Below are 17,687 nucleotides of genomic sequence, written 5' to 3' on the forward strand. Positions count from 1 at the left end.
AACACAATGGTATAATACTGGAAATCAGCAACAAGAGGAAAGTAAGATCTACAAATTGTGGAAGCTAAATAACACACTTCTAAGCAGCCATTTGGTCAAAGAAGAAATCAAAAGGGAAATTAAAAATTATGTCAAAACAAAAGAAACTGAAAACACTACATTCCAAATATTGTGTAATACAGCAACAGCAGTTCTAAGAGGAAAGTTTATGGCTACAAATGCCTACATTAAGAAGTTAGAAAGATCTCAAACAACCTAACTTTGCACCTTCAGTAAATAGAAAAAGTTAAGCTCAAAGTTAGCAGAAGAAGGAAATAATAAGGATCAGAGCAGAAATTATGAAATACAGACCACATAGACAAGAGAAAGGATCAACAAAACTAAAAGCTGGTTCTCTAAAAAAGATCAACAAAATTGGCAAACTTTCAGCTAAACTAACTGAAGAGAGAAGGCTCGAATAAATAAAATCAGAAATGAAAGAGAAGACATTATAACTGACGCTAAAAAATAAAAACAATCATGAGAACTAAAGTGAAGAATTATATGGCAACAAATTATATAACCTAGAAGAAATGGATATGTTGCTAGAAGCTCATAATGTACCAAGACTCAATCAGGAAGAAATAGAAAATCCAATAATGAGTAAAAAGACTGAATTAAAAACAAAAACAAAAAAACACCAACTCCCCAAACTGAAATCTCTGGGACCAGATAAGATACTTCACCAGAGAATTCTACCAAACAACTGAAGAATTGACACCAATCTTCCTCAAGCTCTTCCAAAATATTGAAGAGGAAGAAACACTTTCAAACGCATTCTACAAAATCAGCATTACTTTGATACTAAAACTAGATAAAAATACAAGACCAAATATATAAACCAATATCCCTAATGAAAACAGATGCAAAAATTCTCAATGACATATTAGCAAACGAAATTCTAGAACATATTAAAAGTATAATACACCATGACCAAGGGGGATTTGTCCCTGGGATGCAAGGATGGTTCAACATATGTGAATCAATAAATGTAACACATCACACTTCAATAAAGGAAAGAGATAAATCAGATGATCATTTCAACAGACATAGAAAAAAAGCATCTAACTATACAATATTGTCTTATGATAAAAATCTTCAACAAACTGTGTATTGACAGAATATACCTCAACAAAATAAAGATCATGTATGACAGACCCACAGTTAACATTATATTCAATGGAGAGAAACTGAAACATTTCTTCTAAGATGAGGAACAAGGCCAGGACGTCCACTCTCACCACTCCTATTCAACACATTACTGGAAGTCCTAGCTAGTGCCATTAGGCAAGACAAAGAAATAAAATTTATCTCAAATAGGAAAGAAAGAAGTAAAATTGTCTTCATTTGCTGGTGATATGATTTAAAAGAAAATCCCAAATAATTAGTCTTTAAAAGACTATGGGAGTTAACAATTGCAGTGAAGTGTTAAGACACAAAATCAATATAGAGAAATCAATTGTATTCCTTTATACTAATGATGGATCAATTAGAAAAAAAAAAAAGAAAGAAAACCATCCCATTCACAATAGTATCAAAAATAATAAAATCCTTAGGAATAAATTTACTCAAGACAATGAAACATACATGCAATGAAAACTATAAAACTTTGCTAAAAGAAATGAAGAAAACATAAAAAGAAAGACATCCCACGTTCATGTACTGGAAGAATCAGTATTATTAGAATGACCATACCTCCCAAAGCTATCTACAGATTCAAAGCAATCACCATTAAAATACCAAAGGAATTTTTCACAGAAATATAGGAAACAATCCCCCAAATTTGGAGGAACCACAAAACACCCCAAAGAGCCAAAGTAATCCTGAGAAAAAAAGAACAAAGGCAGAGGTATCAGGCTTCTGAATTTCAAACTATACTACAAAGCCATAGTAATAAAAACAGTATGATACTCACAAAAAAAATAGACATGTCTACTAACAAAACCTAATGGAGAGTCCATAATTAAACCCTGGCATATATGGTCAATTCGTATTTGACAAAGGGGCCAAGAATACCTACTGCAGAAAATATCTCCAACAAATGGTGCTGGGAATGCTAAAGAAATATATATAGAATTATGAAATTGGACCTCTATTTCACACCATAAAAAAAATTTAACTTGAAATGGATCAAAGACCTAGACATAATACCTAATACAATTAAACTCATAAAAGAAAACATATGGAAGAAGGTCACTGATACTGGTCTTGGCAATATTTTTTAATACAATACAAAAATCATTAGTGATAAAAGAAAATTTAACAAATAGGATTACATCAAACTCAAAAGCTTCTGCACAGCAAAAGAAACAGCCAAATAAAAAGACAACCTATAGAATGGGAGAAAATTTCTTCAAACTATATATTAGATAAGAGGTTAGCATTCAAAATCTATAAAGAAGTAAGTCAACACAGTAACAGAAAAAAATCCAATTAAAAATTGGATCCGATTAAAAATTAAAAACAGGGCAGGAGAATTAAATAGACATTACTCTGAACTGCACATCAAAATGTCCAACAGACACATGAACTGATGTTCAATATCACTAATCACAAGGGAAATGCAAATTGAAACCACAGTGAGATAACACCTCACACTTATTAAAACGGCTACCATCAAGAAGACAAGAGACAACCGGTGCTGGCAAGGATGCAATAAAAACAGAATATTTATACATTGCTGGTAGGAATATAAATTGATCTAACCACTATAAAAAACAAAATGGAGGTTTTCAAAAAATTAAAAATAAATTAACCATATGATCCAATTCTACTTCTGTATATATATCCAAAGGAAATGAAAATGAGATTTCAACAAGACATCTGCACCCCATGTTTATTATAGCATTATTCACAATAGCAAGATATGGGAACAAGTCCATCAATGGAGAAAAAAAAATGTATACATATACACAGTAAAATATTTTCCAGCCATTCAAAAGGAAGATACCCTCCCATTTGTTTTTGTTTTACTTTTTTAGATATCTTCCCATTTGTGACAGCATGGATGAACTGTGAACGATGCTTGAAATGATGCTTGATCTTCCAACTGAGATTTGACTCACAGTGGTCTTTCTATGTCCCAACATATATCTCACTCAGACAACGAGCTCTACCTGTTCCATACTAAATTCCAATTTTGCTCTGGTAGGCCTTCTTCGGTTTCATCCTCTATTCAGCAGTTTGTAGTAATCAGAATTACTTACACGTGGCTCAGTCAATGGGGGCACCATCTTACTAGTAGTAGGATATCATTAGCTCTGATTTAACATATTCACTGATAAGAGCCAAAATTTTCATAGGTTTGTTTTTTTTTTAAAGAAGTTCTTTTTTTTTTTTTTTTTTTTTAAAGATTTTATTTATCCACTTGACAGACAGAGATCACAAGTAGGCAGAGAGGCAGGCAGAGAAAGGAGGAAGCAGGCTCCCTGCTGAGCAGAGAGCCCAATGCGGGTCTCAATTCCAGGACCCTGGGACCACAACCTGAGCCGAAGGCAGAGGCTTTAACCCACTGAGCCACCCAGGTGCCCCTCATAGGGTTTTTGGTCACAGCGGCACCTAGAACTATGAACCACATGTTTTAGTGTCTCCTAGACACTAACCCAGGTGAACCTCAAATCCACCTTGTTGTTGTATCTGCCCTGACATTTACTGACCAGCTTTGTGTTGCATTTCTACTAAACTGGAAGACAACTGATCTCATATGCAAAGACTGGCATTATCTTGCCTTTATCCTAGCTAAAATTTATTAATTTTTTTTTTTCCAAAAGAAGTGTCTCTGGCTCTTCCTGACAGGTTGGCATCTCACAACATGGAAGTTTCTAGTCATCCGCAAGCACAGGGAATCTGTCCAAATTTTCTCATCACAGCCACGTATAAAGATTTTGGGTGAGCCTATCTCCATCCTTGGTCTTGATAATTTAATGCCTTTCTCTTCTTTATCCAGAGGTTCAAGTTTTTATGTGTTTTCTGCTTCTAAGAAGTTCCCACCCATGATTCTTCAGTCACTATATTCCCTACTTCCCATGCTGTTTCTGATCTCATGGAAACCCAACTTTAAAATAATTTTTCAATTAGGGTGTGACCAAAATAAAAAGGAAACTTTATCTAGTTGTTTTCCATCTGTATGTTTATGTCACTCCTTCAAAGCACTTTAGTAAACTAATTAGTGATATTTCTTTTCCTAATTTCCTAATGATTTTCCTTTTCCTAATATTTAAGTGATAATGAACTCATTAATTTATTATAAACCATCCAAAGTACTCAGTTAGATTTGGGGCGGGGTTCAGAGGGACAAGGAGAGAGAGAATCTTTTTTTTTTTTTTTTTGAGAGAGAGAATCTTAAATAAGCTTCACACCAGCATGAAGCCAGACACAGAGCTCAAGCTCAGGACCCTGAGATCATGATCTGCCCGAGCTGAAATCAAGACTCCGTTGCTTAACCGACTGAACCACTCAGGTACCCCATCCCCTAGATTTTTTTGATAAAAGAGACAACAGATATGAGATTGTCCAAGAAATTAAAGTGATCAAAGGTTGATGGAGATTAAAGTTGGAAAGAAGAAAAAGGAGAATAAAGTTTGTTAAAAGTGCATTTTAGCATCCCCCTTTGAAGAGTCAGGAAGCACATTAACATTTTAAAGCCCTTGCAGAGTCCAGCAATACAAAAACTTTGGTATTTTTGTTAATGGTGTCTCTCAAACTTATGTGGTCATAAAGCCGTATATATATACATAATTTTATTTTATACACACACACACACACATATATGATTTTACTTTATCTTATTTCATTTTTCTTTTCTTTTTTTTTTTTTTTTTTTTTTTTTAGGTATACTCCACACCCAGTGAGGGCTTTAACTCACAACGCTGAGATCAAGATGTGGTATCAAGTCAGATGCTCCACCAACTAAGCAACCCAGGCATCCCACCCCTTTTTAATGTTTATTTCACTTCTTTAAACATGTGAAGGGACCTATCATAGAACACGCTTTGAGAAATGCTCTGAAGTCCTTTGCTCTTCTAATCTTCTACAAATCCTTGGCATTGGAAGTCCTCATAGGTCCAGGAGGAGGTCCAGGCATAAAGGCAGGAGGGAGGTATATCCAGTGAGTTGGGGATTAGGAGGGTGAAGGAGGAAGAGATAATGTCAAGAGAAATCTAATCCAGAGGCAGGAATAAATAATTTGGGGAGTTCTGGGATAGTTTTGGAAAAATGAAAAATTCTGTAAGGTTAAGGAAAAGGAGAGATGAAGGAAAGAAAGATTGAGATGATAATAGCACCTGGCTTCCAGGAAAAGCTTAGTGGGTGATGAGCTAGTTTTCCTCCTCCCTCTCCTTCTAGGAACAGCTGAACCCATGGCTGCTCTGTCCAGGCTTAAACAGTTTTCCTAGATATTCTTAAGGGTACCTAACTAAGACCAGTGAATAATAACAGAATTAGAATTTGGCAGAAAGTACACATACTTAGACCCTCGATGCAAAAAGAATGGATTTATAGATTAAATCAATAAAATTTCAGAAGAGCAGATGGACAGCCATGATGACTGACACAGACCCAAGAAGCTGACACCTGAGAGGAGCCATGAAGAAAGCTGATCCCCACCCCCCTCCACCACTGGCAGAGCTTTAGAAAGACTTAGAAATTTGATGAACAGGTACCCTATAGAATGGATGGTAAATATGGAACTACAAACAAGGAGTTTTATGGAAGTTCTATTTAAGAAACAATGAGGTCAAGGTTATAGAAAAGGGTATCTATATAATGCTCACCCCTGTTCATCAAGAAAACCTTCTAGGTCAAAGAGACAGGAATGCCATCAAAACTCATGTCAACCTTTTCCTTACTCAGACACACTCTATGTTTGTTCAGATGTAGGAATATAATATTTTGGTGATCTTGAGTAAACAGGGCTTAGCATTAGTAAGAATGGCTAGGAAATGTTCACTATCAGCCCAAGGGCTTTCTTAGAATCTGCTGAAAGGCCTCACGAAAGAACTCTCTCCCTCCATTGCTCACTTTTTCAAAGCCTCACTTTCTATATCACTTCCTTACATACACCAATACCCTCTTCATTATCAACATCAGAAGACTTTGCTGTATGAGAATCAAATGACTTTTCTGACATTAAATGGCATACTAATATAAATGATCATATTTACTACTATTACAATCAATTCAGGTCAAGGTTTTAAGTTGCAAAACACCAGTCTGTATTAGAGATTCTTTTCATTAAAAAAGTCAATTAAATCTTTAATGAGGCTGCATTCATGGTTTTGTTACACTCTTCAATAGCATTATTTTAAAAAATCAAGGCATCCACTGTATGACCAATTCTGTACATGGCTTTGTTTTGCTCTCCATAAGAGGACCCCAGGTTGCCTAGGACTTTAAGCTATAAGAAGATGACATTTGTATCACTCTCCTTTTCTTTTTTTTTTTTTTTGATGGCCTGTACTTCTTTTTTTCCTCTTTATATTATTATGTTCACTTTCCCTGTGTAAGCTCATTCACAAAATAATTTTGGAAGAATTTCAATAAATGCTTTTGGTATTTATTCTAAAATTCAGAAAACAGAACAAATTATAGCCCAGATTACTTCTGCCATACTGGTAGAAGTTATGAGATTTATTCTCTGGAAAAGATGAGCCTCAGGAAGAAGAAATATTGAGCAAACAAAGGGAATGAGAGAAAGTCTGCTTATTCCTCCAGCCCCTACATTTGACTCATTTTACCCTTTGAGCTTCTTGTCTGAGTAATCTGAACCATTCGCAAGTCAAAACCGGAAGACGCTGGCAGTCATGAATCCCCCAAGAAAATGTCTTGGATAACGAAATCAATCAGTCCACAAATCCAACTCATGCACACACAGCTTCTAGCCAGGATCTGTTTTGGGGGTTTCGTGTGTGTTTCAGTGTCTGCACTTTAAATATGAACTGACAGCCAAAGGTCACCAGTTATTTAAGGAAATCCTCTAGGATAAAGGATAGAGACCAAAATAAACCAAAAGAGAAGAGGTTGTTGGCAAAAAAAGAGACAAGGTGAAGAGATATTTTCAAAAAAATTATCACTAATATTCTGAGAGATACAACATAACAAATAATCAGTAATACAAAAATAGCCTTCTACACAAAGAGGCATTTTCAGAGAACAGAGGTTTAAAAGATAAATCACTAAGAAAGTAGATGAAAAATAAGGAAGGACAATGGGATAGAAAAGATTAGAAAATTAATAACTCAGCCCAGGAGGGCCAATCTTTAAAAAGTTTGAGTTTCAAAGACAAAAGAATGAACAAGAAACAAATACAATAAGAGGGGCTGTATAGAAAGAACAGCAATAAAGAAGGAAAAAGAAGGGGTTGTAGAAGTTTTTTTCAATTTCCAAATATCTAGAATTGCAAGGTATGAGTTTCCAGACTGAAAAGGCCTACAAATTTCTCAATAAAATGGATAAATAAGACTAGTCCCAGTACAAGTCATCACCAGATTAGAGACTACTGAAGATTCCCAGAAGGTTAAAAAATTCCTCCCAAAGAAAGAGAAAAATAACACCAGCTAGCATGTAAAGGGTAAGATATCAGAAAGAAAACAATGTCTCACTGTGTGGAAGTCAGAAGACAGTGCGATGTCCTTACAGCCAGGGATAAAAATTGTGTTTAACCTAGAATGCTACACCAACAAGGATAAAGGTATTTCCAGATGTGAGGACTTAGAGATTTTACCTCTTTAATACTCTTCTTTTTTAAAAAGATTTATTTATTTTAAAGAAACAGAGAGAGAAAGAGCAAGCACGAGAGACTGCCTGATGCAAGCATGGGGAGGGGCAGAAAGAGAGAGGGAGAATCTCCAGCAGAGCCCTGCTAAGCACGGAACCTGCCATGGGGTTTGATCTCCTGACCCTGAGATCATGACCTGAGCCAATACCAACAGTCCAATGCTCAACCGACTGAGCCACCCAAGAGCTCCCCTCTTAAATATTCTTTAGGAGGCAGCTACTGAAATCAGTACAGTGATAAAATAAAAAGTAAACTGGGGCACCTGGGTGGCTCAGTGGGTTAAGCCTCTGCCTTCAGCTCAGGTCACCATCTCAGGGTCCTGGGATTGAGCTGTGCATCGGCCTCTCTGCTCAGCAGGGAGCCTGCTTCCCCCTCTCTCTCTGCCTACTTGTGATCTCTGTCAAATAAATCAATAAAAATCTTTTTTAAAAAAATGAAAAGTAAACTGAGGAAACTAATTTAGAATCTAGAAATTAGGGGATCAAGAAAAAGAAAAGAACTGAAGTGAATTCCCAGGACAATGGTAAAAAAAGGACAGCCAGAGAGTGAGGGCTTGAGACTGAAATCACAGAGAAGCTCCAGGCAAAAGGTGGCCAAGAACAAAGGCATGACAATATACAGACTATCTTTATCAATACCAAAGGTGAAAAAGAGGAAAGTAGGAACCAGCAAGAAGTGTATAGAAAATTAAGGAAGCAAGGAAACAAATAAAAATAATGGTCAATCCCAAGTTGGGGGGGGGGGGGATTTTACATGGAAGGCCTAACAGTGTTTACTAAGTTATGATAACTGATACCAATCCAGTCAAAATTCACAAGAACACAATATCAGTGTGACATTGGGGAAAGAATGTGTCTCCACCAGAGAGAAAGAAATGAATGGAGAGAGAGAGTGGTTGGTGAGAGAAGACAAATCTTCATTTCCATCATGGAAAATCAGTAGATACTCTTCAGTAAGCATCTACTAAGTATCCAGTAAGATACTCCTTTTATGCAAAGAAATGGAAGTGATTCTAAAAATAAAGAGCTAAAAATATTGACTGTAGTTGGTTTGGAGAAGGAGAAATGGGGAAGGAAGTTATAGGTGTACTTCTCTCTAAAATTTCTAAAAATATTATAATTTATCACTGAGCTATATAACTTTAACATAAATATAAAATAAAATAAAAATCAGTAGTGCTTTTGCTTTCAGCCTGTTATATAAATGCATAGAACAATCTGGTTTCAATCTTGGAAAATGAAAGCTGTTACTAGTGGCTCTGGCTTATTGTCTCTCTCTCTCTCTCTCTCTCTCTTTTTTTTTTTTTTTTTTTTTTTTTTTTTTGCTAGAGAGAGCGAGTATGTGCAAGCTAGCGGGGGGTGGGGGAAAAGGGAGAGAGAATCTTAAGCAGGCTCCATGCTCAGTGCAGAGCCTGATGAGGGGCTCAAACTCATGACCTTGTGATCATGGCCTGAGCCAGAATCAAGAGTTCAATGTCAACTAACTGATTCCCCGGGCAACACCACCCTCCACCCCAGCCTGTTCTCTTTGGGCCTTGGGATGGTGGAAGTGGTATAGAATGTTTGGAAGACCAATCACTTTCTATTTTTCACAAGAAAACAGCCATACAGATAAACTGGTTAAGTACCTTCAGTTGAAAGTTTTCAAAGCATTTCTGAAATTTCACTGTCTCTTTCAAAGTCCAAAGTCAGACTGAATGTATCCTGACAACCTGAGACACATGAGCACTTTCCAGTTCATTTATCAAAGCTATTCTAGACATCAAAACTATAGTCTACTCTCCAGTCTAAAAGAGATCATTGTTAGCATCTAAAGAGTATATAAAAGAGAGACAGACACAGACACATAGAAAGAGAAAAGAAAACTTTACTTATGCAATAGTAGTTTGCCTACAATACCACCAGTGCTTAGGAAACAGTTAACAGAATATTTTTCCTTGCTCTAATTCAAACCCCTGATCATCTTCACACTAATGACAAAAGCTTATTTAGCCTATCATAAATACCATTCACCTTTTCTTTTTTTTTCTTTTTAAGATTTTATTTATTTGACAGAGAGAGATCACAAGTGGGCAGAGAGGCAAGCAGAGAGAGAGAGAGAGGAGAAAGCAGGCTCCTTGCAGAGCAGAGAGCCCGACTTGGAACTTGATCTCAGGACCCCGAGATCATGACCTGAGCTGAAGGCAGAGGCTTAACCCACTGAGCCACTGAGGAATCTTAAGGAATAGAGAAGCTAATAGGTGTCTTGCCAATAAGCTGGGCAAATTTCACACTCAGAGCAACTGGGCTGAATCAAGGTCTTCATTCATTTCAAGGTCTTCGATGACACTTGAAGAAAATCTTTCTAAATGAGACAATGGCCAAGTGAACATGGTAACTTGCCAAGTCATAGTGAGAGCAAATTCATCTAAGTTTGCGAGTTCTAAGATCTAAGAACCTTGGGACCTCTTGAATGCATGCTTTCTCAGAGTTTTGGTGAGTGCCCATGACGGCAATTCCTGTTGCTTTGCAAATATGATGCACTCTTTTTAATTCTCGAGAAGAAATGGATCCTACCTGTAGTTCCGGATGTAAAAATATAAAGATGAGGAGACTTGAGACTTGAAGCCACATGGTAGCTGCGGGGCACGGGCCTGTCAGATGCCGTGCTTAGTTTTTCTTTGAGTGAAGTTATGCCCTGTGGAACAGAATCGCTCATCCCCCAAATGGTGATACCTTCTGGGAGGCTTGGAAGGATTTCTTCTACAGTTTCAAGCAGATCTAAAAACCAGAGGTTAAGGAAGAGAGAAATAAAACATAAATCTCAAATCATTAACTTGTGTTTTCTTTCCTCTGCTGGAACATGGATAAATGTCACTATCATGCTGACTTTATCTTCACTGAGATAATATCATAGCCATTTTATGATTCTGATTCAACAGGACCAACTGAAAGGGAAATCTGGTTACCACCTGATGTAATAATTGCAAAGAGGCTGATTCAAATAAAATTCTGGAGACACCATTGTTCAGATTATGATTTTTTTTCCTAATTTTTAAATGAAACTCTATTTTTATATTCTGCTTTAAATCTACACTCAGGATACCACAGTAAACATTTTCATTGAAATAGATCTCAGTAGCTCATTATTCTCCAAAGCCATCTATTAGCGTATCACTGATTAATTCTACTATAACGCAATACATTCAGGAAACTCTGCTGACCCCTCTGGAGTCCTAAGATCATTATGGTTTAGACACTGTTTCAGAGCCAAAAGTTAAGTGAGGAAATTTAAAGATGCCCTTTTCTCTAGATCGGGTTATCCAAAGGTGAAAGTCTTTGAAAGCAAAAGGATGAAATGAATGCCTTCTATACCAGGCAACAAGGTCCCCAGGGCCTGGCAAGGTGGGAGCAGATTGAAGAGAGCGTAACCATCATCCGCAGCAGTGTGAGATCCAAGAGCCACCTAGAGACAACAGTAAGCAAAAAGGAAAGCAAGAAGTAGAAAAGCCTGAAATGCGGGTGTCTTCAGGACTGAAGAACTTGAGAATCTCACCTCACAAGACCAAAGGTCTGGGCTGCAATTCAGATTTCAGAAAGGAAAAAAAGGATACATCTCCCAGAAAGTCTCTACTGTACAGAAAACAAAAGAGTACCTGGAGAGGAGAGGCTATGTTGCATTGATTTGGGAGACTGAACCCAAAATTTTTCATTTGGCCATTAATGTAAAAGAAAACCTTATTTACTCAGGAGGAGCTGGTAGAGAAGAAGAGAGGCAGAAGGTGGGCATGAATCCCTGAGGAGGAAATAATTATTAAGGTATCCAGCACTCTGTAGGATATAAAAGATGCAGAGCCTCATCATTCCCAGAGTCTTTTGTGTAAGCCAATGAGGCCTCATAGTTTTTGCTAGAGTAGAGACACAGTTATTCACAGTCTCAAAATACCTTTAAAATATAACACTCCCCTATTTTAATATGGATCTCTATCACAGAAGTTTGACTTTTATATTCCACAAAGGGGCTCCAGTTTCAGTGTGGTATTCCTATAAAATGTCGTATTTGTCTAAGTTATAAGGGATTTCTGATCATTACCTTACTTATCTTAAAATCCAGCTTAACATCCTTAGAAATACTAAGAGGTAATACCCTCTGGATTTTGGAATTAATGCAAGGAATGCCAGAGATTATCAGCAACTGCCAAAAGTTAGGAAGAGGCAAAGGAAAACCTTTTCCTAAATCCTTTAGAGGGAGTGTGGCCCAAAAGACACTTTTATTTTGGACTTCTAGCCCCCAGAATGGTGAGGGTATAAATTTCTTTTGTTTTACACAACCCAGTTTGCAGGAGTTTATTATAGCATCCCTGGAAAATTAATACACCAAATCATAAGTTGGTGGACAGAACTGTTATTATAACCTGTGGCTAATTATCCCTAAAATCTATATATTACCTCATAAAAGAAATCAATTATGAAAAATGTTATTAAATGTAAAATATACCCTGGTTAAAAGCCCAAGTACATATAAATATGATCTTTTCCATCCAAGCAATTATATTTTTTTTCTAAATTTTTTTTTCATTTATTTATTTTCAGCATAATAGTATCATTATTTTTTTTCACCACACCCACTGCTCCATGCAATCCGTGCCCTCTACAATACCCACCACCTGGTACCCCAACCTCCCACCCCCCGCCACTTTAAACCCCTCAGACTGTTTTTCAGAGTCCATAGTCTCTCATGATTCACCTCTCCTTCCAATTTACCCAACCCCCTTCTCTCTAACTCCCCATGTCCTCCATGCTTTTTTTTTTTTTTTCTAAATTTCTATCCAAACTTCAAGAATACTTACAAGATATATTCTGCTTTGAAGCTGAACTCAATGTCCTGCATTAAACATTTTTCTGGAAATGGAAATCAGTATATGGCAACCCCAAAGGGCCATTTGTCAGCCATCATTTAGTTCTACTATAATATAACACATTTGAGAAGGACTCATGACTTAGTTCTTCAAAATCTATAATCCAGACTGATCATGAAGAAACAACAAGAGAAACACGTCAAATTAGACCAAGTAGTTCCCAAATAAAACAACTAAGGAAACACAGAAAATGATAAGGAGTTCATAAGCAGGGGGTAGGGAGGCAGACTGGGACTTGAACTTCTTTGAATTTTTATTTCTGTCACAAATCCACATAAAATAAACTATAAGACTCCAGAGTTCCACTGGTATGTACAGCATGCTGCTAGCTATAGATTGCTTCAGTAAGAAGTGAAAAATCACAGGAAATGATGGGGGAAGAACAAGCCACAAATGAAAAAACAGGACAAACAAATGATCAAGACTTTCTGTTTTCTTTCGTGTTGTCATTGTTTTTGACAGGTTGGCGGGGTGGGGGAGGGGCAGAGGCAGAATGAGAGAGAGAATCTTAAGCAGGCTCCTCACCCAGCTCAGAGCCCAAACCAGGGCCCAACCTCACAACTCTGAGATCAAGGACATGAGCCTAAATCAAGAGTCAGATGCTTAACTCATTGAGCCAACCAGGCACCCCTAATCTTGTTTTAATGACTCTTTCTGGCAATTTGAATGTATAAGTACAAATCTCTGAACTGACTCATTTCATTATCTTCCTTTCAAATTTCTTGTCTGGAATTGTAAATTAACAGCAAAAACTTAAAATGTTCGTAATGATATGTATGTCTAAGTAGTCAAAAAAAAAAAAAAAGTGCAGAGAAAGTTATAATGTAATTAATTCTGGCTCCAAATCTTTTTTTGGAATTGTAGAGTCTATAAAGAAACACTCAATTTTTACAATGAGTGATGAGTTTTAGAAGAAAAAGGAAGTGAGCAGATTCCTAAGAATTAGAGGAAATACAATTTAGTTCCCTTCATAGGCTAAAATTTAATTGACTTGACTCAGCTGACACATTCAGAATTCTACAGAATTTCATTAAATTATTTCTTCAGTAGTCATAGGTAACGTGGTCGAGGATAATAAAAATTGAAATAAAAACTTGGAAAGTCTTGTAGAGGATAAAAAAAAAATGAAGATTTATTTATCACTGTCAATCTTCCTTAACAAAATGAAAAGGTTCAGTATCATTTTGAAAGTAAATTCTGAATAGTAAGTCCTGACTCAAAATAGCACACTTTTCAATACCTAGAGGACACTTGGCTGTGGTTTCAGGAAGATTTACTCTTCAGTGAAGGGCACTACCATCAAAACTTGTCAAACTGTGAGCACCTCAAATAAATGTTGAGTGTTCTATTCCACACCTCTGCTCAGGGCACCTGGCACCCACAGGCAGTGGGTGTGGGATAGAGATCTGGTTATGGAATTGAGCCCTGCCCATGAGATCCCCTGGAAAGGCGGGTCATGACAGAAAACTGTTTTAAGAAAATGAGACACCTGAATATTCTATGATCCTGAACAAAGTCTACCTCAAAGGACAAGGCTGTAATGTAGAAGGCTTTCACCACAATAGGGTCCTTTTAAGAAACACCTTTTTATTTCTCATAAACATAAGGCACTTCATTAGGTAGCACTGCAAGCATCAGCATCAAAACAGGTAAATTAGAGGGCTGCCCAAGTGGCTCAATCAGGTAAGCATCTGATTTCAGCTCAGGTCATCATCTCGGGGGCCTGGGATGGAGTCCCAGATTGGTTCCCCACCGTGCTGGGTGTCTGCTTCTCCCTCTTCCACTCCCTCTGCCCATACCCCACTCTCTCTTTCTCAAATAAATAAATAAATTCTTTTAAAAAAAAGGTAAATTATGATCTCCACTTATGATCCTCCAGCACTTTTTGTACCAATTAATTTGTTTCTACATCATCTTATCTCTTATTCACATTACTGAAAACACGAGTAAAATCTAACATATCTCTCTACTATGCCATTTAGTATGAATCATGTTATTCAGCCTACATTAAAAACTTTTAAAGTTATCTTATTTTACAATGCTTTCAAAGGAATTGCTTGTAGCTCTTAATACATTGGCAAACACTGAAACTTTTAGGCGTGAAGACAACTTACATGGAATTCAGAGACAAACGGTTACCTTGAACTTTCCACATTCCAAAGCAATAATCACACAGAATCCAAAAATGAAACTGTAGATCTCATTTCATGCTTATAAATATCATCCTACTACTTAGAGAAGCTCAGCAAGTTTGACATAGAAAGCATGGGCAAGCTCTGGTTTCTAACAAAACTGATGCTTAAGTAAGCAACGTCCTAAGGCAATTCATAACAGGTTAGAAACACACCTCACCATGAAAAATGTGCCAGCTATTCTGACAAATATTAGTTTATTAATAATCATTATAACCCCAGGAAGTCCACAGAAGCACAAGTCTTTCAAGATTTACTTATCACTGTCAATCTTCCTGAAATGATTTTATTAGCTGCCCTGAATATATGTACATAAGTTTGTAAGTGGGCTTATGTGTTTTCACTCTCAGCTGTTTTGAGGGACAGAGAGCATATTTATTATGGGTAAAATTGTGTAAGAAAGTAAAAAGCAGAACACTTCATTTGATTTTATTTCTAGCACATCTCCCACTGCCAGTGAATAATTATTACCCAAATGGGACCACACCACCATGATGTATTTGGCTTGTTATTTTTCAATGGCAAAGTAGTAAAAACCAGTAAATGCACAGAAAGGCTTTCCAGACACAGACTAATCAGCAAGTAAACTATAAATTGGGAAAAGGCAATTCCAAGGTAGTATGTCTACAAGATTCATACACCATCAGAGTTATTTTCCACATTCTTTTTTGTTTATAAATGGAAGAATCCTCCTTTTCTTGGCCAGAGAAGAGCTAACCATCTGGCTCCTAACTTGTCTGACACCATTCCAGCCCTAGCTGCTGAAGGTTGGGAAGAAGATATGGCCCCAATGCTACGGGGGAGGACAGAACAGCTGCTTAAAACGAGTCTGCCTAGGTCACATGTCATATGCCTGGATCTGCCTCCCAAAGGCCTTCTGCCGACAGCAAAGGTAGACACTCTTACTCTGCATATATGTCTCTGCTTCCATGTAATTAAAATAATTATGGCAACCAATTATTAAATATATACTATGGTCCAGGCACTTTGTTCTGTTCTTTATGTTTAATTCACACAAGACCCACTGATACCCATTGATTATCTGCTATGTGTTACCAGCCAGTTAATGGCAGAGTTAGGGTTCAAGCCTATGTTTGTCTGATTCCAAGATGTATATTTCTCCCACGTAACACTGCCACTTCTCTGAGCAGGTACAATCCCCTTTTAAATAGTTTTGGCTCCTGCCAGCATTCAAACATCTTTCCCTTACAGTGAACACATATTCAGCAGATACTGTAAATAAGAACCCCAGTGAACCCATGATCAGACAAGAAAAAAACCGTAAGTGTATCAGTGCTTAGAACACTGTCTTTTCTAGCGAGGGAACCTTCCTATTGAAATGAGCCTTTTCTTTTGGAATGAAGGTCATCTTTGACTAAGCTGAGTCTAAAATGGAAAATAAAAATGCAAAACAGCCATTCATTCTACTAAATGTAAGTAAAAATATAAAAATGTCCTAAAAATGAATATAGATAGATGTGTGGTTATCAGAACACCTAGATTAAATAATAAAAGTTTATAGGAGCCATGCTTCTTATCTATCTGAATACATACACTTTTCTATAAAACTTAAAGAGTCTTTATTTTTCCTCTATCCCTTCCTCTTGGTTTTTAAAAAGCAGATGCCTTTATGGCTGAAAGTCATTTGTAGAATTACAGTGCCTTGATCCTCAACTGGAACATCTGCCCTGCACAGTCTGAACACAACGTTTCAGGAAAACTAACAGGGTAAATCTGCCTGCATTACTGTAAGTTATTAGAGCCTTTTTTTTTTTGTGAGCAGGAACACAAAACCTTTGCAAACATGTTGATACTACTGAATCCAAAGTAAAAGATTTCAGGGCAATATTAATATATATATATTAATATTAATAATTAATATTAGAATAAACAGGAAATAATATAATATATTTTATATTATATTATAATATAATAATAATTAATATTAATATATATATATTAGAATAATTTGTGTATGTTAAGATAGCAGGGAGTACAAAATACATACATGCAACTAAATCTGAAGCTTTGGGGATGCTGAGTGTATCTAAAGCACTTCCTACTTTTGGGGAGTCATGATTCTAACAATTAGCAACATTTACATAAAATAACACAACAAAGAAATTCCACTGACACATCTACTATCAAAATCAATTACCAAATGGACAGTGGTGGGACAATGTATTAGCAAAAGTAATAGCAAAAGTAAATAAGTTACTGAGTGTCCATATGTATTTTTCATGAGGTCATTCATTCATCCTGGCAATATGTATTTGTTGAGCATCTCCTTTGTGCTAAGCTTTGAGAATTTAGCAGTGAACAAGACAAACTTCTTCTACTCAAAGAGCTTACTTACATCCCGGTTCCAGGCCTCCTCCTCAGAGTCCACACTAGAACTTTACCATATCAGTGGGTCACTGTGAAGAACCATACTATACCTGAGGTGAGAGGGGTTAGTGGAAAAGATACTGGAAGCAAGTAGTGGATAGATGGAATGCTAGACAGGGTAGGAAAGGCGGTGGGGAAGGAAGGGATGAGGAAAGGAAAGGAAACAATGGCAATGGGGGAAAGAGCACAAGCAGGAGGACAAAGACAAAGGTGTACCCAGCAGGCTTTCACATCAGAAATGCTAGTTCCAATCTGTACATTGCTTCTTCTACATGTGTGAGCTCTAGGAGATGGCTTGCCTGCTTTAAGCCATGCTTCCGCTCCCTTTAAAACGAGGCTATGGCTGTGATGTGGCTCACATAGGAAAATATATATATATAAACAATCTGTAACTCAT

The 17,687-nt window shown here is 36.8% G+C and overlaps 1 protein-coding gene across 2 annotated transcripts in view; it reads right to left on the minus strand.

Moving 5' to 3' along the window:
- Positions 1-17,687, minus strand: part of SLC27A6 (solute carrier family 27 member 6) — a 368,583-nt gene that overhangs the window by 40,895 nt on the left and 310,001 nt on the right. For both annotated transcript variants that reach the window (XM_082725821.1, XM_082725820.1), the window contains one exon: positions 10,369-10,572. In XM_082725821.1, the coding sequence (XP_082581947.1) occupies positions 10,369-10,572 (204 nt within the window). The remainder of the gene's footprint in view (positions 1-10,368; positions 10,573-17,687) is intronic.

This window comes from Mustela nivalis (genome assembly GCF_964662115.1).
Source record: "Mustela nivalis genome assembly, chromosome: 3".
In the NCBI taxonomy this organism is placed as follows: domain Eukaryota; kingdom Metazoa; phylum Chordata; class Mammalia; order Carnivora; family Mustelidae; genus Mustela; species Mustela nivalis.